The sequence below is a fragment of the Xiphias gladius genome, chromosome 24 (genome assembly GCF_016859285.1).
Source record: "Xiphias gladius isolate SHS-SW01 ecotype Sanya breed wild chromosome 24, ASM1685928v1, whole genome shotgun sequence".
Classification (NCBI taxonomy): Eukaryota; Metazoa; Chordata; class Actinopteri; order Istiophoriformes; family Xiphiidae; genus Xiphias; species Xiphias gladius.
This window is the reverse complement of record NC_053423.1, coordinates 13,676,965-13,702,862: the sequence shown is the minus strand read 5'-3', so window position 1 is coordinate 13,702,862 and position 25,898 is coordinate 13,676,965. Positions and strand designations below refer to the sequence as shown.

At 39.2% G+C, this 25,898-nt stretch overlaps 1 protein-coding gene and 1 non-coding gene across 2 annotated transcripts; one reads left to right on the top strand and one right to left on the bottom strand.

Moving 5' to 3' along the window:
* Positions 1 to 1,963: 1,963 nt before the first annotated feature.
* si:dkeyp-120h9.1 (uncharacterized protein LOC566469 homolog) lies at positions 1,964 to 19,925 on the top strand. Its single transcript, XM_040121224.1, has 12 exons — positions 1,964 to 2,346; positions 6,565 to 6,946; positions 7,508 to 7,683; positions 8,105 to 8,247; positions 10,229 to 10,354; positions 10,715 to 10,859; positions 11,117 to 11,240; positions 12,909 to 13,012; positions 13,207 to 13,303; positions 13,594 to 13,743; positions 15,789 to 15,972; positions 17,130 to 19,925. Exons 2-12 carry the CDS (start codon positions 6,818 to 6,820, stop codon positions 17,222 to 17,224), a joined length of 1,473 nt encoding a protein of 490 aa, XP_039977158.1. The 5' UTR covers positions 1,964 to 2,346; positions 6,565 to 6,817; the 3' UTR covers positions 17,225 to 19,925.
* A 5,578-nt stretch (positions 19,926 to 25,503) lies between these two features.
* On the bottom strand, positions 25,504 to 25,575 carry trnat-cgu. Its single transcript has one exon. It is a non-coding gene; the product is annotated as a tRNA-Thr (tRNA).
* Between the last annotated feature and the right edge of the window lie 323 nt (positions 25,576 to 25,898).

Genomic DNA, 25,898 nt, shown 5'->3' with positions numbered 1-25,898 from the left:
ACAGGAAGTCTTGGCATATAATCTGATTGGCTTCACGCTGGCTCAGTACTCAGCGCTTGTGTGCCTCTTAGAGCGTACTGGCTGCCACGGTCCCCTGAGGCGCCTCTCCTTGCCAAAGCCCTGCCAAATGCAGTGTCCCCTTGCATTGCAGAGTTCAGGCCCTGCTCTGAAAGCTAACAGAGTGGGTGTTGCCCCTTTTTCTTTTTCTTTTTTTATTTCTCTGGCGACGGCCAAGTGAAGAGACTCTCTATCCATGGTGCTGAAAGAGGAAGAGTGATTCGTGACAGGATAACAATTTAGATTTCGGATACTTTATTTTTGAACATTTTCACAACACTTAGGTTTGACGGTCGCTGGCAAGTCGTGCGAAGACGATGCCGTTCCAGGAGAGTCGGGCCGAAGCTGTACAACCAGCTTCCCGGTCTTTATACAGTCTGTCTGAAGCCGAAAGCCTCCCGGGTGATCCATGCACGCAGTCAACCGGTCGAATCGTACCAGTTCTCCCCTCCTAACTGCAGAAAACGCTGATGCTCAAAGCGTAGCCTGCCCACCAAATAAATGGCTGGGGTTCATTGAGGCAACAATCGCTAGGTGGCGGCAAATCTCAATTTATATGGGCTTGAGGAATACAGGTCTTGGGGGAAACTATTTGGCAACACACAGCTTCCAGCAGCACAAAACCATTTATTGTATACCGTACAGGCCATGCTCCGTTTACACAGATATTCCACAAGACTTGTTCTGTTAATTCGCCAGTTGTTTTTTTTTTTTGCAGCTTTCAGTCTATTTGTACTAATTTTCTTTAACAGCTGAATCTATGCATGATTTCCAGCTCTATGTAATCAACGCAAAGTGCCACGGTGGTCCACACCACCTCAAACGACAGGCTCCTTATCAAGAATCCTCTGTTTGCATATAGATAACAAAGCAGTTATGTTGCTTCTGTTTATTTAACAATTACACAAATGTCAAGTGTGTGGCCAGAGATCTTGTCAATTGTCACTGATTTACCACAACACAGCTCTGAGTTGGGGTTTGTAATAATGCCGGAGATTCGAGGTGAACAACTGAAGTAGATAGATAGTTTAAGCTGAAAGAGTTTCAAGGAAAAAAAAAACAACCTTTATTTATATGGATGACACTTTTCAAAAACAAATTACAAGGTACTTTACACAAGTCACACTGATCAGAGTGACTTAATATATATATATATAAATCAAATTAAAATGCAGTGCAATTTAACAAATGCAGTTAAAAGAACAAATGAAGTGAACGAATAAAAACCATTTAAGGAAATTCAATATAAAATCAGGTGTTTTAAAAGAAAGATTTCAATGACTATAGAGATTTTGCTGGTCAAATGTACTAGTATGAATAAAATAAAGTATATGAATGAAATCAAAATATACAAAAATTAGCAGAATATAAAGTATTACACTGTAAATTTAAAAAAAAACTCAAAGTATTCAAAGCATTTGATAGACCTGAATCATATCATACTAATGCCCGGCAAGAGACTACTGTGGAAAATTATCTTTTGCTAGACCTCTATGTTAATCACACACTGCTACTATCAGTGTGATGTGTACCTGTCCTATTGAAAACTAGGCTAAGGTGAAATGTCAGAAACAAAACCAAGCTTTGTCATTTGTGTTTGTACCCTTCATTTTCCTTTACGTGACTTCATCTGGTCAGTCGTTGTATTCTTTCAATATAGTTTAATTGATGAAATTTGACACAACTTTTTTTTTAAAGGTTTTTTTTTTATTCCCAATTAATGAAACAGATTCCAACAGAGATGATAAAGAGCTGAATCTAATCTGAGCGTGAATAGGTTTGTTAAAGACAAAGTGCTACGACCCTTTCTCAAGTCTGATTGGCTGATTCACGGATTGTTGCTGACTCACGGTGGCACACCTGTCTGACCGCATCGCCGCTCATACGTAGATGCACCCGCTGCACACCGGCAATGCAAATAACGCGTGTGCGTGTGTGTCTCTGGGTTACCGTGTGGTGATTGGTGCGCCGATCACCGCATAGTAATATCACTGTCATCGTTTATAGGTTAAATATTACAGGTATTAGTAGAACATTGGCAGGACAGTTAAAAAAAAAAAAAAAAAAGAGTCGAGTCTATGTACAGGTTGTTATAATTGTCTCCTCGGCCCGGCGGTGGGTGGTGCCAACCATCACTCGGCGGTTGATTATGAGGAGGAGCTAGCTGCAGATGTTGACTGCTTGTGGACTAAAGCTAGCTTATGCGACCGTGAAGCACGGCACGTGTGTTACTGCTTTCTTCACTGGAAAAAAAAGAAGAAAAAAAGAAAAAAAAAAGACGGAACGAAGGTAAGTCGCGTCTCTTATATATATATATATATACATATACATATATATATATTGATACACACCTCATCTCACACTTTTAAAGTGTCGGCAGCTATTAAATGGCATGTAGACGAATCTTTCACTAACGTTAACCAGATATCAGCCACATACTAACGCTAGCATATGCATCAACAGCATCATGTTTGTTGTATAAGTTGCGTAAGCTAGCTCTGAAAGCTAAACAAACACGAATGCTTCGCCGTGCAGAGCTTCAAGATGGACACTATTTAGATGGATACCAGTGTTAACCAGTGAATTAATTTTAATGTAGTGAAAAATGGTTTCACCCACTATCCCTCTTATTAGTCTGTATCAGGCCAGTGCTAACAAGGCTATCAACCCCTCAGGCGCTGATCATTAACAGCAAGCGTTGATTTGGTGAGTTAGAGCAGAATAACTGGAGCGTGTGTTTAGCTTACTGTAAAGTCACATTGTAGTAGTAGAGACACAGCTATATTAATTGATGCAAAGTTAAATTTTCAGCCACACGCTGCAGTTAAAGTGGAGAAACAATGTGAACTCAAAGTAGTCAGTGTTCACGTCCCCATCCTGTCTGCGGTCAGACCAATGTATGTTCAGTCTTTAAACTATAGAGACCTCGGTCTAACATGTGAGAGGAAGTTGTTTCTTTATGTGTGATTAGCTGTAGCGTTTACAGTAAAATTAGTTTAATGAACTTATCAATCCCTTTCTGTTCCTCATGAAGATGGGATACATAAATTGCAAAGGCCGTTGTGTACATGGAGATCACAGTCATTTACTCCAGAGATGTCGTTTGAACCAGTGAACAGGGGCGCATAGCTGCCATATTGGCTGAGGCATGCAGAACAGATGCTAGCATAATTTCATTGGTCTAGTAATAGGACACATGGTGCTTGTCCCTCAGGAGATCATTCCTACTGTCTGATTCTAGCAATGGGCAAAGAAATGTGTGGCTTTACTAAAGAAAGATGTTTCAGTGTTGTCTGTGCAGAATAAAAGTCACAAAGATAAAAGGAAAAGCAGTCAAACGTGGGCATTTGTGAGTCTGTAACTGGGTCGTCTAACTTGATACAAAAGACAGTGAATTACAATCTATTTTCTGTCAGTTAATGCATATGCGGATGTATTTTAACTTGAATTGGTGTGTTCACTCACTGTTGTGCTTGTGTATGATTACGTGAATAACAGAAAGTTGTACAACTGTGGCATTTTAAGGTAAAACTACACAGAGAGTTGTTAACTGTGCGCACAACAGCTTAAGGTCTTTTTCCGTTTTTTAAAAACCCTCATCTAACACTTAAGAAAACTGCTGGACAGTATGTGAGCATTTGACAGTCATGCTACTCTACAAGAAATTGAGCACAAAGTGAGCTTTGCAATTGGAAAGAACTTATTTGTTTTGAAAGCAGACAATGGTTACAGTGTACACAAATGTATTTCTACTCAGACAGTTGCGATACAGTGTCAGTGTTGCAACTATTCAGATTTATTAATTGTAGAAGACAAAACTGTGGTCATGTTTTTATATACAATAAAATAAGCATCCCCAGTCAGTAATAGATTTATTTTCAGTGAGAAACTGTGGCTTAGGAGCACTCTTAGACTAGAATCTGGCTATCAGACGGCAGTTTAGTCAGGCAGCTTTGTTGTGAAAATCCCGGTCTCTTTGATGTTAGAACCAGGCACATGACCACATCAGCCTTGAGAAATATTTAAAATTTCACTGTAGTATACTGATACTAAACTGAACTAATTTCTGACAGTGCAATCCATTTTCCAATTAATCGCCCAAACCTGTTTCAGGTGGGATTAGCCCATACTTGCTTTTTTGTCAAATCATATCAAAAACTTTTGGACCCCATTGTATGTACCTATGAAATAAAACCACTGAATGTAATACGGCAGCCAGTGAAAAATACAAAAAATAGCTATTTTTCAAAAAACTATTAAATGATGAAAGAGTAATATAATATCTTAAATTATATTTCTTTGCAATGAATATTAGTGTTTTCCCATAAAAGAAATTCAAGGGAAATTTAAAATAATCCTTTTTGGGAAAATATACAGTCAATTTATTTTTAAAAAGTGGGTTTTTCAGCTCCGAAGCTACATTTAGCAAGATCTGTCGCACTCATGCTTTCTATGCATAGACCAAAAACTTCTAGATGGGATAGAACTATATTAATGCTACACCGAATCAACACTGGTTGCAAGAAAGTTAAAACTCGTGGAGATATCAATTTTTGAAAATTAAGGATTCTTCGTTCGGTTAAAAAAAATCATTGATTTTTATTATAATTTGATTACTTTAAAACTTTCACCAACAACTATTTATATGAATACATGTTGCAAATTATCCTTAGGATTTCTTGGATGTTCAGTACAAATGTCAACCCAATCCAGTGGAAAAATAACATGTTTCAAAAAATCAGTTATTTTTCACTGGTTTACAATGCACACACAAATCGCAAAAATTAGGAAATTTGGCTCTGAGGGTCAAACTTTAAAAATTCATAACCAAAGCATTTTGAATTTGAGCCCTCACCTGCATCTTGTATAAAGTTAGAATTTCACAACATGTGAAACTGCTTTTCTGGCTTCAGCAGGAGGCTCAGAAGGCTTTGTTGCCGAAATACTGAGCAGCTGCAAATGTGAGAAGGTTTTGTGGGCACTGATGCCTGAGCCCACTGAACTAATACAAAGAAAATACACATACTGTAGAAAATATACTAGAAAATCTTTCCCAGCTGACGTGTGACATCACCACAAGCTCTTCCAATGCTTATAGAAGCTCTGATGAAATTGCACAAGAGATATTTTTTATGAAAAATGGTTCACTCGGGTTTAGAAAATGGTAAAATCTGGATGCTATGCCCTCTGTGCCCAGGTGATTGGCAGTAATGAATATATGTAGTTACACAGTTGAATCGTAAACTATGATGAGTTTTCCTCCAGTTAATTTTATTACCCTCAGTAGAAAAAAGAAGAGTAATGTGTCTCTTTGGAGCACCAGTTAATGCAGCTGTTTTTTTTGTTCAAACAGTTTCACCTTATTTGCACAGCTGTCTTCAAAAGAGATAAGCTATGTTAGTTCTACTTAAATTGAGATTAGGTCAGTGTCTCAGGTCAGTCCTACCTTGTCAGTGCCAGCCCTCATGAAGTGAGCAGTCACAATAAGGAAGGCACGATGTTTGGTTTGCTGGGTTTGATGTCAAGAATTTTAAAGTCCCCAGAGTTATCGGTAGCCTAATTTTGTCTAGGTCGTTCAATAAAACTGCCCTCGATCTTTTGGCGGTTCATTTGATTGGTTCTTTGTAGCAAACCCCAACTCTTTCATGTGAGTGTGCTTACATTTTTGGGAAATCCTGGGGCAATAGCACCTCTTGATAACCAACTTTGTAAGGCAGGTTATTTGCGGTTATCAATGTTAGGTTTTGTGAAGGTACATGACTCAAAGATGGCTTAAGTTGAACTGCCGAATGAATTTTTTTAGGTTGATGATAGAACATCATAATTGTGAAATCGTGATAGTAAATATGTTATAATTAATACCAGTGTGCAGACAGGAAAAACTATCAATAAACAGTAAATGTAGTTAACCTGTATTTCACTTGGCTGCTGGTTGGCTATGAATTGGAAAACTCTCTCACCTGCAGTCACAACTGTGTTCGAGAAGCAGCGAGCGCTCAAAGCGTGCTCAAATGGACTCCTCTGGCTGCTCAGACAGTTAAGCTGTGAATCGGAAGCACTGTGCTTAATGCATCGCGTTAGGCATTTTGACCACAGTCAATAATCGTAACTGATCAGTTGAATTAAGTAGTAGACAAAATTATGATTATGTAATTAGTAATAGTCGGATACATTTTTGCAATGTTTCTATTTGGTCTCTCTGTTTGTTAAAGTGGGCTTCCGTCAAACAGCAGTTTAGTTAGGCAGCTCTGTGGAAGGTTTGTGTTAACTGTAGCAGGCTTGTCCCCTTCTTACTGCTTCTTAAATGCAAAGCACCTCATAAATCCATAAAGGCATTAATTTAATCCGTCCACTCACTCATTCATTTACTCATTTGCAGTTACACTATTGGCCCCTTAGTGTCCATAAGGTGAAAGAGGGGTGTATACCAATGACACTGAATAAGGATTACTTACTCGTACTTGAACTACTGAGATATGTAATACTGTGTCCTTGTTTTTCTTACAGATTAGTCCAACAGAGAAGTACTCTTCTGCTTCAACAATGGCTGTTTGAGACAGGCAGAGTCGTAGCCCTCCAGTGACACTCCCACCTCCCTTTCTCTTTTGCTTGTTCCACGCTACGCCTATGAGCTCGCCCAGTATTTAATCGTCTTGTTCTTTCACCTCATCTCAGTTTCTGGTGCTGCCAGGAATCAGTCTGTCCTCTTTATAACTCCCCTGTCACCTGAGTTGAAGCTGAGGGCTGTAAATCCTTCAGAATGGTTGCTGAGGTAGACACAGCATCTCAGGGAAGTGGTGTGCGGCTGAAGCAGGAGATTTCTCTCCTCCATGGGGTCTGTCTCATCGTTGGAAATATGATCGGCTCTGGCATCTTCGTCTCTCCTAAGGTAGGAGGCTCTGCTTTGTTAAGCCGAAGAATTTATCTGTCCTAATTTCAGTTTCTTTCTAGATCGACAAAATGATCATAGTCTCTTGCTCTTTTGGTTTTGATTGTAAAATGTATACTATTATTCAGACACGATTAAATCTGAAATAAGTAGTTATTGAGTAATGTAATTTTTTTGTTTTTGTTTGTTTGTTTTTTACAGCTGTTGTGGTCCCATTTAGTGTTCACACTTGGGTTGCCAATCATATATTTTTTTCAGATTGCCATTGTGTCAGACTGCTTGTCTTGGTGCCATTGTTTGGTCTGCACCACAGTTCAAGTTACAACTTTCACATGAACCTAAACAAACCGGCGCAAACACGCAAATGCACTAGAGTTGTTTTGAACCGCACCAAACAATTTAGGTGTGAAAGCACCTAACCAGAAACAAGAACATACTGATGTGTAATTTAAATCTTAATGCATTTTGTTTCTTTTTTTTTGTCGTGTGTAGTTTCTTGTATGTAGAGTTTTTAAATATGCAACTGTAGGTATACTAATACTCTCATTTGTTATCCTGCAGGGGGTTCTGATGTACACGGGCTCATTTGGCCTGTCCCTGGTAGTATGGGCCATTGGAGGGATATTTTCTGTGTTTGGAGCATTATGCTATGCTGAGCTGGGAACCACAATCCGTAAATCTGGAGCTTCCTACGCCTACATCCTGGAGGCCTTTGGAGGCTTCTTGGCTTTTATTCGGTATGTAGTTGTTTTACTCTTTCTGTCTGGTGACATTTTCTTTTAACACATTATCCCACAAACAACACACAATAGAAACTCAGTACTTACACAGCAGGTTCTTTCTTTTGAGTCTGCCAAACATGAATTATAGTCTGGACCATGTGAGACCTGTGTTACCTTTGATATGTAAAGGTGCTTTCTCGAAGCGTCAGTTTATTATGGCATTAGTTCAGGCAGTCCACTAACATCAGAGGATTCATGGGTTGTATTCAGTTTCTACACAAGTGAAGTACTAGGATTAAAAATGGGAAAGGCCTTTTCCTATATGGTAAAAGTACTGTATATCAAGTTCAGCATTATTCATTGTTCTTTTACTAAAATGTAACTAAATGTTATGTTTATGTCTTAAAATTACAAATGTGTATCAATACCTCTGTAGCCTGTGGACGTCATTGTTGATAGTAGAGCCAGCCTGTCAGGCAGTGATAGCCCTGACCTTTTCCAACTACCTGGTCCAGCCTTTCTACCCCACCTGTTCTGCCCCCTATGAAGCCGTCCGTCTCATCGCTGCCGTCATCATATGTAAGTCTCTACCTGTACTAAACGCAGTTGCATGCTCTACTTAACCTGATGTTTACAGCATGTGTTTACATGACAGGCTCGGGGGGTGTTTGTTTGTCTGTGTGTATATGTTTGACAGGTATGGCGAATAATGTTTTTTGCAGTATACATAGATAGCTGTATTTCACTGTGGATCTGTTGTGGCCACAAAGTTAGGACACAATAAGGACAACCTTTTTTCATCCCCTGTATGAACAAAATAGTGATGTTCGAACGCAGTTTAACCATCAGCAGCGCTCTAAAAGGCACAGTGCATCAAGTAGGTGCAGTGCAGCAGTTTTTGTAACACAAATGGTCTGTGTTCTCATCACTCGCTGGCAGCAAGGTGCATTAGAAAACTGTTGTTGTAATGGGGTGCAACGGAGAATTTTTCAAGGTTGTACCCAGAGTAGGGTACAAAAATAGATTGCTTATAGTTATTGAATAGCCTGGCAGCAGTGCAGAGATATTCTCTTCTAAAGTTTTTGAATGAACCTCACCCTTCTAACCAGTCAGAGAAGGCAAAAGTCAGGTTAGTCTACTACTCCTCTGGCACAGAGGCTTCAAGCTAGTATTAGACTTGATATAGCTGACACATACGTTAGCAAGCTCCGGATTCCTCCATTAGCTGAGACAGCATACACGACGAGGAAGTAGGTCACGGGTTGGGTAGAGCATGACGGAGCAGGGTGAGGGGAGGGGTTGGAGAAGCTGAGTGGTTTGCTTTTGAGTCTTATGCCAGTGCTAGCCTGATTTCCATATTGTATCTTTTAAATTGCAATCATTTACCATAAATGTCTTAATTTGCTGGCTTGTGTCATTACACCATGGTCTGTCACAGGTCCATGTTTGCTGAACACGAGATGGTGTAAATGCAAAAATAGTAGAGTATAGTTGTCTTAAGATGCTATGAAAGCCACAGGATCAAGTAAAATCATTCTACTTCAACTTATTCTACTGTTAGACTGTATACGCTATAGATTTCAAAATTACTTTTTGTTTTGCACCCTGCACTTGTGCAGTGTTGTGCCCTGTACAGTGACAGTTCGATTTAAGCTCATGTTTTCTCCTAGCTATTGCTAGCTCCTGTTAACCTCGTTGGACAACTGATAAAGTCAACTGTAGATTGTTGCATGTATGAGGAACACTGGAGGACAGGCTCTCACAATTTCTGAAAGACGAGCCTCGCGTATATTCAGGAAGCACTGTGTTGAAATGTCTCTGTAGTTCTTTTTGGCAACACTACTGGTGGATGTCAAACCTTGCAGGCTGCATTTGATTGGATGGCAAACTTTTATGTGGTGTGCATTGGTGACTGTTCCAAACAAAGTTGCTTAATCTTGTCTTTGTTTACTTTGCACTTTGAAGGATATATGTGTAACTACACTTTATACCTGTTCATTTTCCTCTCAACTCCACCTTACTACTGTACTTAGTAAATGGCAAGCCTAGATCTTTTTCAACCTAAAACATGCTTGTTTTTTTGGTGTTTTTGTGTTTGTTTTGGCACAATCTAATCTTACGTGTCAAGTCTGTAGCAAAGGAATTGGCATGAGAAGGGCATCAGTTGTCACCAGACCAACAGGACAAACCACTCTATGATTTGAAAGTAGAAGCACTTCAGCTAAATCTTAAAGGCTTAGATATGACTTGGATCAGTAGAGATTGTGGTCTTACTTTACTTATTCCCCCCCTTGTCCTACTTCTATTGTGTCAGCATGTCAAATATTCAGTATATCTTTGTATTTCCAAAACTAAATTGAAAAGATTGCAGAAATGAATTTGTATTCACGTCCCAGATCTTAAATAAAGTAAGACATATTTTCTTAAATTTTCTTAAAGTTCTTAAATTCACATTTTAATCCCTGCTTATGTTCATCTTTGCTTGTATCCATCATTCAATTTAAACTCTGTGGAGTTTACATTGGTTAACCACTGTTTTATCACCCTTTCTCTCTGTCAGGTCTGTTGACTTGTGTGAACTGTATGAAAGTGAAATGGGGTGCTATTCTTCAGGTCATCTCCACTGTAGCCAAGGTCATGGCTCTCATCGTCATCATCATTACTGGTCTGGTGAAGTTGGCACAAGGTAGGATGTCAAAGGAACTCTTTCTGTCAAACATGCCACTTTAACACTGCTGCTCTGACTTTGCAAAAAAAAAAAAAAAAAGAAGGGATAAGGCACTACTATATTATTTAAATCAGTTTCATTGAATGATTTAATAGAATGCTAATAATGGCAGTCTGCCCAAACAGCCAATATCAACTTGTTTTAAACAGGGCAAAGGTAAATATTTCAAATGTTTGGCAATAACTGCTACAACTCCAATCCAATTTTTGATGGAGCTTGGAGCGTTTATATACTTTTTTATTGATTGTGTCAGGGATGATGAGGGCAAAATTTGAACTCTTCTTTCTGTGTTAATGTACCAACCCTATGTTGCCGTAGGTTTTGACCAGAACTTCAAGAACTCATTCAAAGGGTCCAAGTTGGACCCTGGTGACATGGCCCTAGCCCTTTATTCAGCACTCTACTCCTACTCAGGCTGGGACACGCTCAACTTTATCACAGAGGAGATCAAGAACCCACAGAGGTACGAAGTGGGACATTTCAGAGAGATTTCACAATAAGTAGGATTGTTTTTCATTCCTAATGATCTTTCTTTTACTTGGCTACATAACTTTACTTACTGTAAATCTGTAATTGCTTAAATCTTAAAACTCAGTAATCCTATGTTTGAATTTCACAACTCATAAAGCCTTCATCGCACTCAGTAGAAATGGTTTGCATCAAAGCTACAAATGAGTGCTTTAAGTGAACGTAAACCACCTTTCTCATTTTCTGTTGTAGGAATCTGCCCTTATCCATCGCTATTTCCATGCCCATTGTCACAGTGATCTACATCTTGACCAACGTAGCCTATTACGTCGTCATGGATGCAGATAAAGTGCTCAACAGTGAAGCTGTTGCCGTGGTGAGTATCTGAAGATCATCAACTTAGTGCAGTCTTCTTGTGCACTAAGGAAGCTGTATATAGGCAGTAACCAACTCAGCAGTCAGACCCTCCGCATAGAGTACTAATATCTGCCCAGAAAGCTTATTAGTACCTCTGAAGGCCTTAACCAAATTGACAGCATCTGCTCAGCCTCAAAGGGCAGCAGGTTTTGATCTTTACTTCCTGTCTTCTGCTGTCATCTTTCAGTGTGCCTGGCAGCTGCTGGCACTAGTGTCTGGTTCAGTACTCCCTTTTGGTTATCTGTGTAGGAGTTGAGATAATGACAGGAACCTAATTCAGCTAAAGAGGTTAGCGCCCCGCACAGGAACATGGGGAAGTTGATGATGGGATTATTGCATTGGTAGAGGAAGAGTTATATTCAGGCTTGTTGTCAATGGTATTTGATCATCTTTTTATTAAAGTATTTAGTTTAATGGTTCATTAATGTTCTGTCAACAAGCCATGGGCTCCGTGCTCTCTTGAATTTAAGCTGAGAGATATAGCAAATATTTTTATGTTTCCATGTCTGAATTTGTGAGGTTTTGGAGAGAGCGATGATGTCAAACCTCGTCCTTTGGGCATTTCACACTAATTAGACTTTATACCTCAACATCGCACTGAAGGTTGATATTTTCTTAACTTAAACCCTGTTTGGCAAAGACCTTTTTAAAGTGCATTCCGACTAAGAGTCCTGACTTAGAAGTGCATGCAGCAAGAAAGTTTCTTTGAGTTTTCAGGGATATTGGTCTAATTTACAACTGTGTATCAGCTTTTAGTTGTTAATTGAAGTGTATGATGACATATCAGCACTGAGTTGAGCTTTTGGCACTGACTGATTCCAGCTCAGACTGCTTAGCATGTGTAGACAACCCGATAGCACTTGTTGAATTATTAAATTATGTCATCTATATTTATTTTGTATAATGCTTGGTAACAAACCCTGCTTCACAGCATTTTTGTCTCTGCCAAAGACAGAGAGTTCCCAAATGTTACTATTTGCACCATTTTGCTGCTGTTTTTCTTTTTTCACTAAAAAATTATTTATGGGCCTACCCCCATTTTAAAGCTACTATAATTTATAGTATTATCCTGGGCTGCTGTATTGATCTTTTTGTTACGAAATTGACTTTATTTATTTATTTATTTATTTTGTGATTCCATGTATTTCCTTAATTCATAACTGTAGAAGATTAAAAGCCAAAGTTAGGGGTGTCCAGCAGAAAAAAAAGGTTATTAAAAAGAAGTGGAATGTCAGTGGGTTTCTTAGGAGTGACACTGACCTTTATAGTCAGAAATATTTCTGTACCTCAGAAGGCAAATTGCACGGAACATGTGGGTTTTTTTTTTTTTATATATTATTATATATATTTTTTATTTTATATTTTTTATTTTATATGAGAATAGCAAGTTATTCAGATAGGTTAAAATACCTTTTAACAACTGGCACACATCAGAATGCACTTACAAGTCCGATTATTACTACACCTAAAGATAGAAATGTGTTTTACATATGTATCACAAGATATAGAGTAATGAATAGTTTTTACTGGTTGCTATCTCTGTAATCCTGCATTTGAACATTGAAGGCCACCGATCTTACCAGTAAATGAATGTGAGCATTAAACACTTTGTTCAATGTCTATTCAGACATTTGCAGATGAGGTGCTGGGCTGGGCTCGCTGGCTGATCCCTCTGTCTGTGGCCATTTCCTGCTACGGAGGCCTCAACTCCTCCATCATTGCTGCTTCCAGGTCTGTAAGCACACCTGACACTAATCTGATCCATATCAGCTTTTCCTTAAGTGCAGATTTACCTCCATATTTCACACAGTATTCCACAGCAGATTATTTCTGCTAGTGATGTTTTTGAGTGTTAAAATATCTGAAAACCTATCAGCAACATGGTGATCTGTTTTCACCCTTGCACCATTTGTTTTCTCCTGCAGGTTGTTTTTTGTTGGTTCCAGAGAAGGCCACCTACCTAATATCCTGTGCATGATCCACATTCAGCGTTTCACTCCAATTCCTGCCCTGCTTTTCAATGTTAGTGTCACATATTTTAGCAGGTTTTGAAATGAAAGTGTGTTTTTGGTAGTTTTGGTCACCTCTGGATGGCTGTCTTTGAATGGTTATCATCAAACTGATTTTGTGTGTGTGTGTGTGTGTGTGTGTGTGTGTGTGTGTGTGTGTGTGTGTGTGTGTGTGTGTGTGTGTGTGTGTGTGTGTGTGTGTGTGTGTGTGTGTGTGTGTGTGTGTGTGTGTGTGTGTGTGTGTGTGTGTGTGTGTGTGTGTGTGTGTGTGTGTGTGTGTGTGGTCTTCTCTTCTCTTCCCAGGGTGCCATGTCTCTGTTCTACCTGTCCGTGCCTGATGTTTTCCAGTTGATCAACTACTTCAGTTTTAACTACTGGTTGTTTATCGGCCTGTCAATAGCCAGCCAGATCTACCTTCGTTTCAAAGCCCCTGATCTACACCGACCTGTTAAGGTAGTGAAATTGTGAAGTGAATTTTAAAGGACAACATGGACTCGGCCTTCCAGGCAGACATGGTTTTCCCTTTACATCAGTGTGGAATGAAATGTGCAGAGACATGAAATTTAGTTCAGACAGGTAACCACAGTGAGCATTCACAATGCTTAAAGGTGCTATATGTAAGTTTTTGCTTTCCATACATAGCCAACCTTACAAGTCTAGAAAAAAACCTGCAAGTTCAGCAACAAACTTCATTCCTTTACTAGCCAAGAGCTGTCTCCAGCGGTGGAAAATAATGCCAATGTTAACTCTTGTTTTGCTTATATTTCTATCATTTCTCTTCTTCCTTCGAAGTTAGCATGCTATCCAGCTAGCCCGAGCCCGTCCTGTAATACCACTTTCCAATAGTGAGTTACTGTAGCGTCCAGTCTGCCCTCAGTCCAACATGAAAGGATGAAGAAGTAGCACTGCACAGAGGGCATATTCTAACCCCTTGTCTTGTAGACGCAACAATGGCTCAAGCTCATAGCAAGCGACTATTATCACCACCACCACCCCCCTTTGGCAAGGAACCACGTTCGGCAGCAGAGAAAGCTTACACATAGCCCCTTTTTGAGTGTTTTTTCTAAGTTACATTTCTGTGGTAACGCAATTGAGGGCAGGGCTGTTTAGACATTCGTCATATAATTGTCGTAGTTATATCCTTTTTTTTTCTTTTTCTTTTTTTTTTTTTCTTTTTTTTTTTTTTTCAACAAGTTTCATCATCTTTGTAGAGTGAGAATTAACTGTCATTTTGGTTCTTTTAAATTAATTTCTTTTCTTTGCCAGTGTTCAGTTAGTCACCCTGTATTTTTTTTCTTGCAACTGTACCAGTGCAAGAAAACTGAAACAAAACCATATCAGATACGAACACAAAAAATTTATCACCATTAACAGCAACTGTTACTGTCACAGTGAGGTTGCTAGGTCCTCTTATCACCCAGCCCTAATCAACAAACATTGCTGTTGTAAAAAGGACAACAGGCTATTGCCAATTTTTTTTTCTCTTATTATAAAATTGTTGTTTGGCAGCAGATTGACCAGTCTTAGATGTCACAATTTCCTACGTAACTTGATCGCATTTCCAGTGAATCCAGTCCTTTAAAACATTCCCTGCTTGCAACTGCACGTCATAACTAACCAAAAAAAGCAGACTGATTGGATGGATGAAAATTGTAGTAAACTAGTGCTAGTGCCAAAAGAGCGCTCTAGCCACGCCCAAAAGTTAGGCAGCATTCAATACTGTCAACCATAGATTATAATTACACAGAAATGTTTAAGGCATTAATTCCCATTTCAACCGACTGTGTTTGCATGAAATATGTTAAGAAACTATATATCTAGCCATTGGTCTTCAAAGGCTCTAGACAACAGGAAAAATAGAAGACAGATACGCTGTCAATAGATGCATGCTACCTGATTGGCCTAAGTCTTCGTATCATGACATCCTTTCACACCTCATACAATCTCCAGGTAACTCCTCCTCATAACATCCACAGTTCACAAGCCTCATAACATGGGTTAACAAGAACCTAAATAAACAGTGAACATAAAAATTAACAGGATGCAAAATGGCTGCTGTCTGTCCTGTAAACAGATAGGGTCACATAGACAAAGTGCTGTCAATGCTCTTTTAAGCATTTTGAGCCTTTTTTGATTTACATTTAACCATCAACCGTACCTCCATTGTAGGACTGACCACCCTCAGCACTGGCTTTAGTTATGACAATGTTAAGTCCATGATTTTCCATGATCTGATAACTGGGTTTTATTTAATTCTCTTAGTAACCAGAAAAGTTAATGGACTGAGCAGTTTAAACTAATAATATATGTATTTATTTATTTATGTAATTATTTAAATTCTCCTACTTTTCTCTCTCCAATGTTTTGCTACCCCGACCCTTCTATTTTTACCCCCTTTTTTTTTCTTTTTTTAAATTTTTAATTTTTATTTATTTATTTATTTTTTTAATTTTGGCATTGTCATCCCCCTCCTCCTGTCCTCTCTCCACTTCCTGCAGCTGTCTTTGTTCTTCCCAATCGTTTACTGCTTGTGCAGCATATTCCTGGTGGTGGTGCCCCTCTACAGCGACACCATCAACTCTCTGGTAGGAATTGCAGTGGCTTTGTCTGGGGCACCAGTCTACTACTTTTGCATCCACTTGCCACCCAGCTCCAGACCTGCCTTCCTCGGAAAAATACTCAGTAAGAGGCTTTGAAATGACACTGTATTGCATGTCCTAGCAGTAGTTTTGTCAGCATAGTAGTCATGTTTGTTTCAGGAAACTCAAAACCACTTTTGATAGTCTTTGATGGAACAACTTTTCAAAAGAGTGTTTTATTGAGTGTATTTATCTGATTATCTATAGGTTATAATTCTATCACTTAATGTACAAACAACATTTTGAACCAGACCATTTTTTGCTGATATCCAAGAAAAAAAAACATGGCAGGTAACCTGTCACATAACTGACCATGGAGGCTGGAAGTTGATTTTTTTTTTTTTTTTTTTTTTTCTCTCATGTTATGGAAGGTTAAGTTTGTGTTTGAAAGGTGTAACTCCTCTGTCAGCATTTAACTACTTTAAAAAGTAAAGTAACATTGACATTGTTTCTAAATTGCCTCAAACATAGTTTAGCATTTCTGTACTGCAATTTCTTGTCACTTATCGGTTGACATACACATCAATACAGATACTGTATATGTTCATTAGGCCAATATATCAGCCTGACCAAACTATCTGTCTAGCTTGAAGTGAAATTCCTAAGGGGAGAGAAAAGGAGCCCACCTGTGTATTTTTATTTGAAACAACATAATTGCAAGTATGAAGTTATTGTACAAAGTAAGTACAATAACACAATACACAATAACATCTGAAGTCATGGGAGGTAAGCCGTAGTGTTTCCCTGTGACTTTATTACAAATAACCATTTTAAAGTAGCTTAGTAGTCTGAAGTTGCGCATATAGACCAGCTTCTGTAGACGTGTTTTTTTTTTTTTCCAAACCAAAAAAAAAGCCTCCTTAGTGTTTAAGAGCTGAAGAGGGATTAGGATTAGTGTTTCAAAGTTCACTGTACTACTGTGTAGACCCCACATACTGTAAAGGGTTCTGTAGTGCAAAGAGTGTAATGCAGTGTATTCCTACAGTAAATATAAAACCCCTGTAGTTAAGGAATACCCTCTCTCAATTACTTGAACTACATAACAAAACTATTAATGCCCTGTCAGCTGTCTGTTCTAAAACTAACACCAGTATCTGTTAAAAAATTAGTTGACTGTATTTTCTCCTGTTTCCAAGATGATCTTTTGAGTGCAACCCTTGATTTTTTTTTTTTTTTCCTTTCTTTCCTCTGTCATTGCAGATAAGATCTCTCTTTACACCCAAAAACTGTGCATGTGTTGTGTGACCTCGCCTGATATTGATCTCGACAACATAGACCCAGAAAAGATGGAATGACAGAGCAACAAAGGACTCCAAAATACAGAGTATGGAGAGATGCCAAGATGATGAATAAATAATTGAAGCTGCAGACAATCAGGATTTTGATGAGTAAGGCTTGATTGATTTAAAGGAAGAGGAGAAACAGAACAAATGAGTTCAACACACCTCTATTCCTCTTCCTCCTCCTCCTCTCAAACGTGAGCCCTATGAATAATGGAACAGGATTTTACTTAGAATGAATTTAATTTTTGTACATGATAACCTTCCAACAAATAGCACTGTACAGATTAACTCTTGTTCACATTCACATGGTGTTAGATGATGCTGTGTCGGTTGTGCAATTCCCTCCACACGTGCCCATACACTGCAACTCACAAAAGCACACAGGCGAGCTGAAAGCCTTAGGGTGACACTAAAAACGTATGGAAATAAACAGCCTGGTCCAGAATGAGTTGACTCAGCAGAGAGATGATTTATTCATAAACAGGACAGAGTTACAGACGATACACAAGTGGGGTTCAAAAACGTCCTGTTACATGTCTCATGTGTTGTATCATGACTCTCATGTTGATGAATTGAACTGAAGCTTGTGACCCCTCGTCACATGGTTCAAAATGTCAGCAGATCAGTTTTCCTTGTTTGAGCACTTTCAGGGCCCTTATCATAAAATCAGATCATAAAATAACTCATTAACTCACGAGCAAAAAAACCTCAAATAGGAAACAGAAAAGGGGTTGGGAACCATGGTTTTAAAGAATTATTAAAAAGGTGTGGACCTCAAGCTTGTGATGGTCTTGATAGGTTTGCATTAAGATCAGATCTGTAATTTACGTGTGTGTGTGTTTGTGTGTGTGTGTGTGTGTGTGTGTGTGTGTGTGTGTGGGGTTGGGGGTGTGGGTGTGGGTGGGTGGTGCTAATCTTTTTATGTACAAGTTTAAACATCAATGGTATGCAGTCGGTATGACAGCCGGAAAATAAGTCCAGAGAGCGCTATGAACAGTGACAATTTTGCACATATTCTGTTTTGTTGTAAAACTACCTTGTTTATAGAACGTTTAATTCTGCTCTATTACTGAACTGAAGGACCAAATGATCAGGTGTAGAGGTTTTGCAAAAATTGGCTAGTTAAGGAGAAAGAGATTATTTACAAAGTGCTGTTGTTTCCTGCAGTTTGTTTAAGCTTGTTGTAATGTGTCCGTTGACTCTTAGGGGTTTTATTTAAGGAGTGATAATCTTATATGATGATAAATGTGTCACCACGTATATCCTGTATTTATTCCACCTAAGTAAACCATGTGAAATGTTTTCTTGTTTCAGCCAAATTCTTTGTTTGCATCTTAAGGGCTATATTTGATTTCTGGTGCCTCCTAGTGGTAGCTAATATTAACTTCCATGGTCGAGTGACAAGTTTTTTTGTGTCAGTCAAGAGTTGATCTATAACTTGTGTGTTTTTTGTTTATTCTGTTTCTGTCATTTGCCACCTCATTCTCTATTTTCATACATTTACAAACACACATTTGAGAGTAATGTGTCTCAAGTGTCACTGATATCAAAAAAGGTTTTAAAAGTTTAAACTCATATACTGTTGTGACTGTTTCTAGATTAAGCAAATGTACCTGATGAAGACTCCTCCAGGTTATGATTTTTTTCAGAATGGGGTCTTTGTAGATGAAAGCCTCAGGATCAACCATGCTGATGTGCACAAATCATCATCTTTGCTGATATTTATTATCTTTTTTTTTTTTTACCCACTTTGTCTTAAGAGTTTGTATTGGAGGCAGGATATTTAAAGAAATATTGCCTTTTTGAATAGATCACCAACTTGGACCCCATTTATTCACGGTGCATAACCAAAGGTCTTACAAAGCCTGAGAGTCAAACCATCTATGTGCTCACAGAGTAGTGAGCCTGTAGCAACGTATCTCTGATCTTTAGTGTGAGAATGATAACTGTATGATGTTGAACTACAGGTAGAAACAAGTCAAACTTTGATTTTTGTGTTGTACTGTAGTCCTCATTAACTGTACGTGCCTTCTGTGAATATGGTCTGCTTTTGATATTGTAATGTAGCCTTTGCGTACAGTGTCTTGATCACAATCATACTGACACACATTGCTGTAAGGTTTGCCAAAAGTTCTTCAGGTTGTCGTCATCTGTTGATCGCCCCCCCGGGAGATGTTGTAGTTGAGTTCTGTTAACTGACAGCTGGAAATAATAGGGCCTTAGCTTGAACCCTATTTAGTGTCTTTACTTGAGCACTTCCACAACTCCAGCCAGAACAGGCACACAGATATTTGTTTAATGTTAATTTCTCTGGGGTAAACATCATCATTTAAACCAAACTAGTCAATCGTCATATATCTGCGCTAAAGAATATTCTCCATTTATTTCCATATACGGTCATATTACTGTTAAATACTAAGAAAACACAGGACTTGAATGTTAGTGTAACACAAATCTGTTGTGTTCCATTAGGTACCAAATGTCTGTGTTCTGGTTGGGTTGTGTTTGTTGACAAAGTTGTGTTCTGTGTATTTGTAGAATTGTGTCTGAGGTGCTTGCTTTGTTCACTGTTTTTATTTATTATGTTTTGGACATGGACAGCACGAATGGAAAGCTTTTGAGTGGAGGAAGTCCTTTGTCCAAGCTGAGGCAGCAGTGTGCTGTGTGTTTTTATCTAAATAAAGGCAAGTGCAGAATGTGCATTGTAAACACTTATGTGACTTTGACTTTGACCTTATGTACTGTTCTCTGTCTGAACTCAACACAAATGTCTCAAACCTCTGTGGTTGCATTGGGCAGCTGACAGCCACTAGAGGTCATGGTCTCCTAACACTTAAACCTGTCAAAACTGCAGCTTGATGATCTGTTGCTGCAACAGCAGATTAATGCAGTAAAACATCTGAAAGATTCATTTTTAATTTTTTTTTTTTTTAAGTGCATCTCAAGGGTTTGAATCACAGTTCTTTTTAATAAAAAAACAAAAAAACCAAACATGGCTCTGTCGGTGAATCAGTATTTCAGTCTAGATTTCCTGACCAGAATCTAATAATGAAACTATCAGAATTGCAGCAGTAAAATGATTTTGTCAATAAAGATAACAACATGCAGTTAGCTATGCAGTGCACATTACCAACTGCCACAAGGAGAAATCTTTATAAATGCATTCATTCAGAATAGTGTAGATTTTACATTTATCCCTCGTTCTTTGTGAGCTTTTTTTGTAGCATTGAATGTAAAACGATGCTTAAAGAAAATTAGTTTTTAAATCATAGCAACATTCAGTGAAACAAATATCTGATATTACTGTCAAATTTTGAATATTTGCAGTAGACTTTATTCTAATACTTTTATAGAGTAGTGTTTGCTTTGTAGTTTCGGAAATCTCCAATTATTTTTCTCTGCGTCATTAGCTTTTTAGTGCTTTAATAAAGGTTTGATAGTGTGTATTTTTTTGGTGTACTTTGACTGACCGTCTACCGTCCGGCCTCCTCAGGTGGCTGGCAAAGCCCCACCGCCTGTCCGTCCACTCACCTTGCCTCCCGTGGGCTCGGTACAGAGGCGTCACATTTCACCAGGGTGTGCAATCCGCATTTGAGGTACTGAACGTCGATAGGTGCTCGTTCCTAGGTAGAGGCCTGACTCTGTCCCTCCCCAGAACCGAGGGAGTAGGGTTCCACTGACTCATGCATAAAAGATAAAGCAGTGGAAGGGGAATGTAGCCGAGCACCACAACAGCTACTGTAAGGGCTCTCTCCTACAGAGTGAACGACAGGCTGTAGTCAAAGTGAAGTATTCTCTTTAAAAGGTCCAGGCTGCTAGGTGTGTACTAGGAACCACTGATGCTCCGGAGGGAGTATCTGTCCTGGGGATGGGCAGAAAAACTGAGGTGCTGCTCTTCGATGGGTGAGTGGCCGTTACACGCTGTCACCTGCTCGGCATCATGGAGCTGCCCCGACGCCTGAACTGGATACGAAACCGACCCTGGAGGCCTCACGTCTGCCGCAGGGAGTTCAATCGTAAGTGCAGCAAGCGGCCGTGCTATGAATCGGAATTAGTGGATGTTATAGAATATTTTTCAGGTGTATGTGAGTAAGTCCAGAGTATTGTAATCTTGAGTTGTATTAGTTGCTTTTTCTCCGTCCTCATATTTTGTGTTCCTTTTAAAATATCTGTCTTCTGGGTCCGCTTTTAATTGTCCTAAGTGTCGCTGTGAACCCGAGAAGCTCTCCGTGAAGTCATGTCAGGTGAAGTGCTAGTAACTCCTCCAGACTATCTGCTTCTGCTGCTGCTCTGAGATAATCCTCATGTGCTCCATGCCGCAGATAACAGACACATTTACCTGTTGTTTCTAACGGTGCTTAATGATTTTAACCAGTAAATATATTGCACAATCCTCCAGGTGCTGTGTTTCAAATTCATAATGTGACTAAGTGAGTGGTTCTGCCTCTTTTTCCACCAAGAAGACGCCACTTACTGTACACCCCGTCCCACAGTGTACAAGGTGTCAGATAAGAGTGAAGTTAAGCGAGACACTGTCCTGGAAACGCATCAGCCTTGGAGTAAAATTACGTCTCAGGCTGCATGCAGATTTGTGACATGAACTCCCACGGCTTCTGTCTGCAAGCATCATAAAATCTGGACGCATTATGAGACAACGGGCCCCCGGGCACAGACACATAAAAGGCTCCTCACACCTGCTATATATGAGCAAGACAGCCAAACTGAAAGAAACAAGAAAACGACTACAGATGACAGGTCTCTGTGTAGCTGTTTCACACCTCTTTCCATCTCTGTAGTCGGTTTGTATCTATTTGAGGTCATTTTGCATCTCTCTGTAGTTTTTTCATCCGGGTTGTTTTGGGTCTCTGTGGTTGTTTTATGCCTCTCTGCGGTCATTTTGTGTCTCCGGTCAATTTGAAGTCTCTTGGTAGTTGTTTAACCGACTTTCCAGCGAGAAATGATAACACTCATTCCGGCCCAGGGGCCCGCTGACCCTTTGTGCTCCTGAGCGAGTACCCGGTAGGCCTGTTCAGTAATCCCTCCATGGACTCGCACACAGAGATGCTGGTCAGTTGACACTGCAGTCCATTTGGTCAGACTTGATCAGCGAATGTGTAATTGAAATAGCATCTGTGTTGATTGTGTAGGATCAGGTTGTAGGGAGAATGGATTACAGCCCTCACGTGGGTCTAGTGGTGGTTTATTTGGTTTGTGGCCTCATTTACAAACTGTAATTTCCTGAGGAGGAAAAAGACATTTTCTGTGCCTTTTCTTTAAAAGATTTTTGCTGACCCCGTGTATACGAACCACGGACATGTACACGGGGGAGAACGTGTGTGTAATGTTACATGCAAACCACCACGGTACATTAGGCGTGTGGATCGATTGAGTGCACACTGGCTACAGTTGTCTGAGATGAAAGGATTTAGCAAGTACAACTTCTGTCCTCAGCCCACATCCGGTGGTTAGGTCAAGGAAAAGACTTGAGACGCTGATGCTTTTAAGAGAGCACATCCTTTTGTAAGAATTCAATTTTTCTGGAAGGTATTTTGATCAAGGCTGTTTAATGGAGGCAGTGAAACCCATTACAGTTTCACAGGTGAGTTCTGATAACTACCGGCGGACTGCCAGCACATAAATGAGAGAACATGTTGTAATTTGAATAGAAATTATATAAAAATGTAGTGAAATTGAAAAGTAACAAACAGCACTGAGATATTCTGCTGCACCAGATGATGCATTATTAAACAGTTTCTCCCCATTGCACACAAATGGCTAAAAATAAACTCCTAAAATCACCTCTGGCCCTCAGGATATTTCCTCTGCTCTTGCCAGTGGTAACAGAATAACAAAATCAGGCTACTCTCTGAAAAACACGATATGTACAAAGACATCAAATATTACTAATAGGCTGTCACTGTTGTAGTTAATGCTGAATAAGCAGCTTCATCTTTTTTGTATTTTCAAATTAAAAGAAATATGTGGTAACACTGAAAATACATCCGGATGTGCAAAAGTCCAGCTTGAAAATGATTTAGTAGCATTAATTGTCATTTTAAATTCATATTAATCCATAGCTACTCACATTTACACTCTACAATAAACCACGGACCCTGTATGTTTGATGTTATGCTATTTTTGGTAAATGTAGTTAATTTTATTCAGACTAGGGCACCAACTAATGCAATAAATTTCTTTATTGTTAGTTAAAACACTGCTCTTGTTTAAATGATGTAATTATGTTGTTGCCATTAAACCTTTGAGGGAAAAAATGGAAAGCCGCTTAAATTAGGCCTAAACCAACAACAACAACAACAAAACTCCCTTATAATTGATATCCGTAATTGAATTTCTTGCAGTTTCAATTTTCTGTAAGAGAAAATGTTCCCATCCAGACCTTTTTATGGCAGCAGTGCCCCTTTTAAGCCTGCACTTTAAAGAGGATGCACCGAATTGAAGGTTACTGATTACTTCTTCAGGAGAAGTCTTTGGTGGCTTTGTCCACCGCTGCTTAGCTAAGTATTTATGAATAAATGGACCCAGGTTGCGGGGTTTTACCCAAAGTGACCACAGAGCCGAGAACCTGAACGCATAGTAACTGCATTTTCTATTTGCACAGCACTTCTGAACAAAGATACAAACACCTAAGCTATGACTTTGTACCTGTACAGCACAACAGATAGGATACATGTATCAAAGTTGTATTACCACCAAACTACTGCTAAAAACAGCATTTTAGGCTTTCATCAGCTTTTTGCCAGTCAAATGGAGGCTAAAATAGTAACTAACTAAAACAGGAGGTTGAAAAAGGCTCCATCCAGTTAATGGTACCCTTAATTATAACCTTAATGGCACTTTGACCAGCTAACAGGACACAACAATCTTCTCCGGGTGGATTACATTGTCTTTTGTGTCCCGGTGAACAACATGAGGTTGATCTTTACTCTCCTTCATAAAGCCTCTTATTGCGTTTGTGCAGGTAAACTGCAGTTACACTGCATGCACCATGACGACACAGACTATCTAGTCAGTCAATGTTTTTATTGTTCTGTATCTCATTTTCAAAGTGGCTACATCATTTACTTCCTTCAGGATCAATAACCCCGATTGTGTATTTTACGTGTTCATCTTACCGGAGTCTGTTTCGCCTTAAAGTCAATGCATTTCATAGCTAAAAGTGTTGAATAATCTCTCTGTAAGTTTAGGGGAATTAGTATCAGTGTTTTCGTACATATTTCTGAAGTTTAAAATTTTAAATTATTCTGTTGACTTGTGTATGTATTATTAAAGTACGTTTCATCCCCCACGTGCATTAATTTGCAGTAGCCTTGGCAACCACTCACTTAAATTTAGAAAGTTGTTCGTATCTACAGGTATTTCTCAGAGTTGAGTCACTGCGACGGCCCACTTGTCCTTTGTTAATGCCTACAGGCCTACTCTACTATGGTGGTTGTTATCCGCTGGAGTATGATATATACAGTAAGGGAATAAATTGGAGAATTTAATATCTATCATCAGAAATGACCATCTTACACATTCCTGTAAAATGGTGCAGCGAATCTAACGGGCAGTTCAGCGGATTCCAGTCACAACTGAGGGCGACTGGAACCTAGGAATATAAGCTGTAAGAGAAAGATGGGAGACTGTGGAGGCTGGAGCTCAGTCGTTATAGTCGGGTGGCCATTAAATGTCGATTTGTCTTTAAGCGAGTCACTGAGGTCCGAACTGCTCCTGATGCATATGTACGGGAGAAAATGTAAACTGCTTTTAAGAACGGTGTCTGCCAAATGAATGTCATGTTGAGCTGTAGTTTCGAGTGGCTGTTAGAGGTTCACCACCCAGAACTCCCGCAAATCCCTCCAGAAAAACGTAAGTTGCTGCGGACAAAAATCCTCTGCTGAATAAATCCAATGCAATGTAACACTGCATATATTCATTTTGTTACCGTTACCAACATTACAGAAAAGGCCGTTTCGTCAGTAGAGTCATTGTTTTAGTAGTCGCTTCATGCTTGACTTAGTGAATATCTTATACTAACACTTTTGAACTCTTTTAAGATGAAACTGATTCTCGCATGCTTCTCTCATAATTCCTATTCTCAAAGGGTTTTTTATTATCAAATGGATAATTTATCCATCCAAAGATGGTGTATTACTTTCAGATACTTGTTTTTGAGTTTTTTTTTTTTCATGTGTTTCTACATTTTGGTCTAAGGTTCCTCTCTAAGCTTGTGTAGTGCTTGGACTTAAGTCCAGACTTGCAATGCACATGACTCAACCTGGGCATTTTAAAGGCATGGATGGGGTTTGAACCCATGATCTTTGGTTTACGAGACCAACGCCTTACCACTTGGCCACCACGCCTGTGTTGCAGGTAGTTGTGAAATGCATCAAAACTGTCAAATAAGTTCAATATACCTTTTTTAAAATTATGTATTTTAAAATTCCTCTCTCCAGAAATTAAAGTGTTGACAGTGTCGTGTCTGTTTTCATCCTGACTAAACCTTTGTATTCCCAGTATTAACCAGTAGGGGGCCTCCTCAGTGTGATAATGTAATTTACTGTCTTCCCTTCAGCTCACCAAAAACATACCGTACACACACATATACTGTATGTTCCTCTACCGAGCTCAGAGGGAAGTGAAGCAATATTCATGACTGCACTTCTCTTCTACTTAACAATGTCGT

What these genes read in the sequence shown, in the direction of transcription:
- si:dkeyp-120h9.1 (XM_040121224.1), top strand. Translation starts at nt 6,818, where the DNA reads ATGGTTGCTGAGGTAGACACAGCATCTCAGGGAAGTGGTGTGCGGCTG. An exon ending in GAGATCAAGAACCCACAGAG is followed by an intron (nt 10,860 to 11,116) that starts GTACGAAGTGGG and finishes TTTCTGTTGTAG; the next exon opens with GAATCTGCCCTTATCCATCG. An exon ending in ATCTACACCGACCTGTTAAG is followed by an intron (nt 13,744 to 15,788) that starts GTAGTGAAATTG and finishes CACTTCCTGCAG; the next exon opens with CTGTCTTTGTTCTTCCCAAT.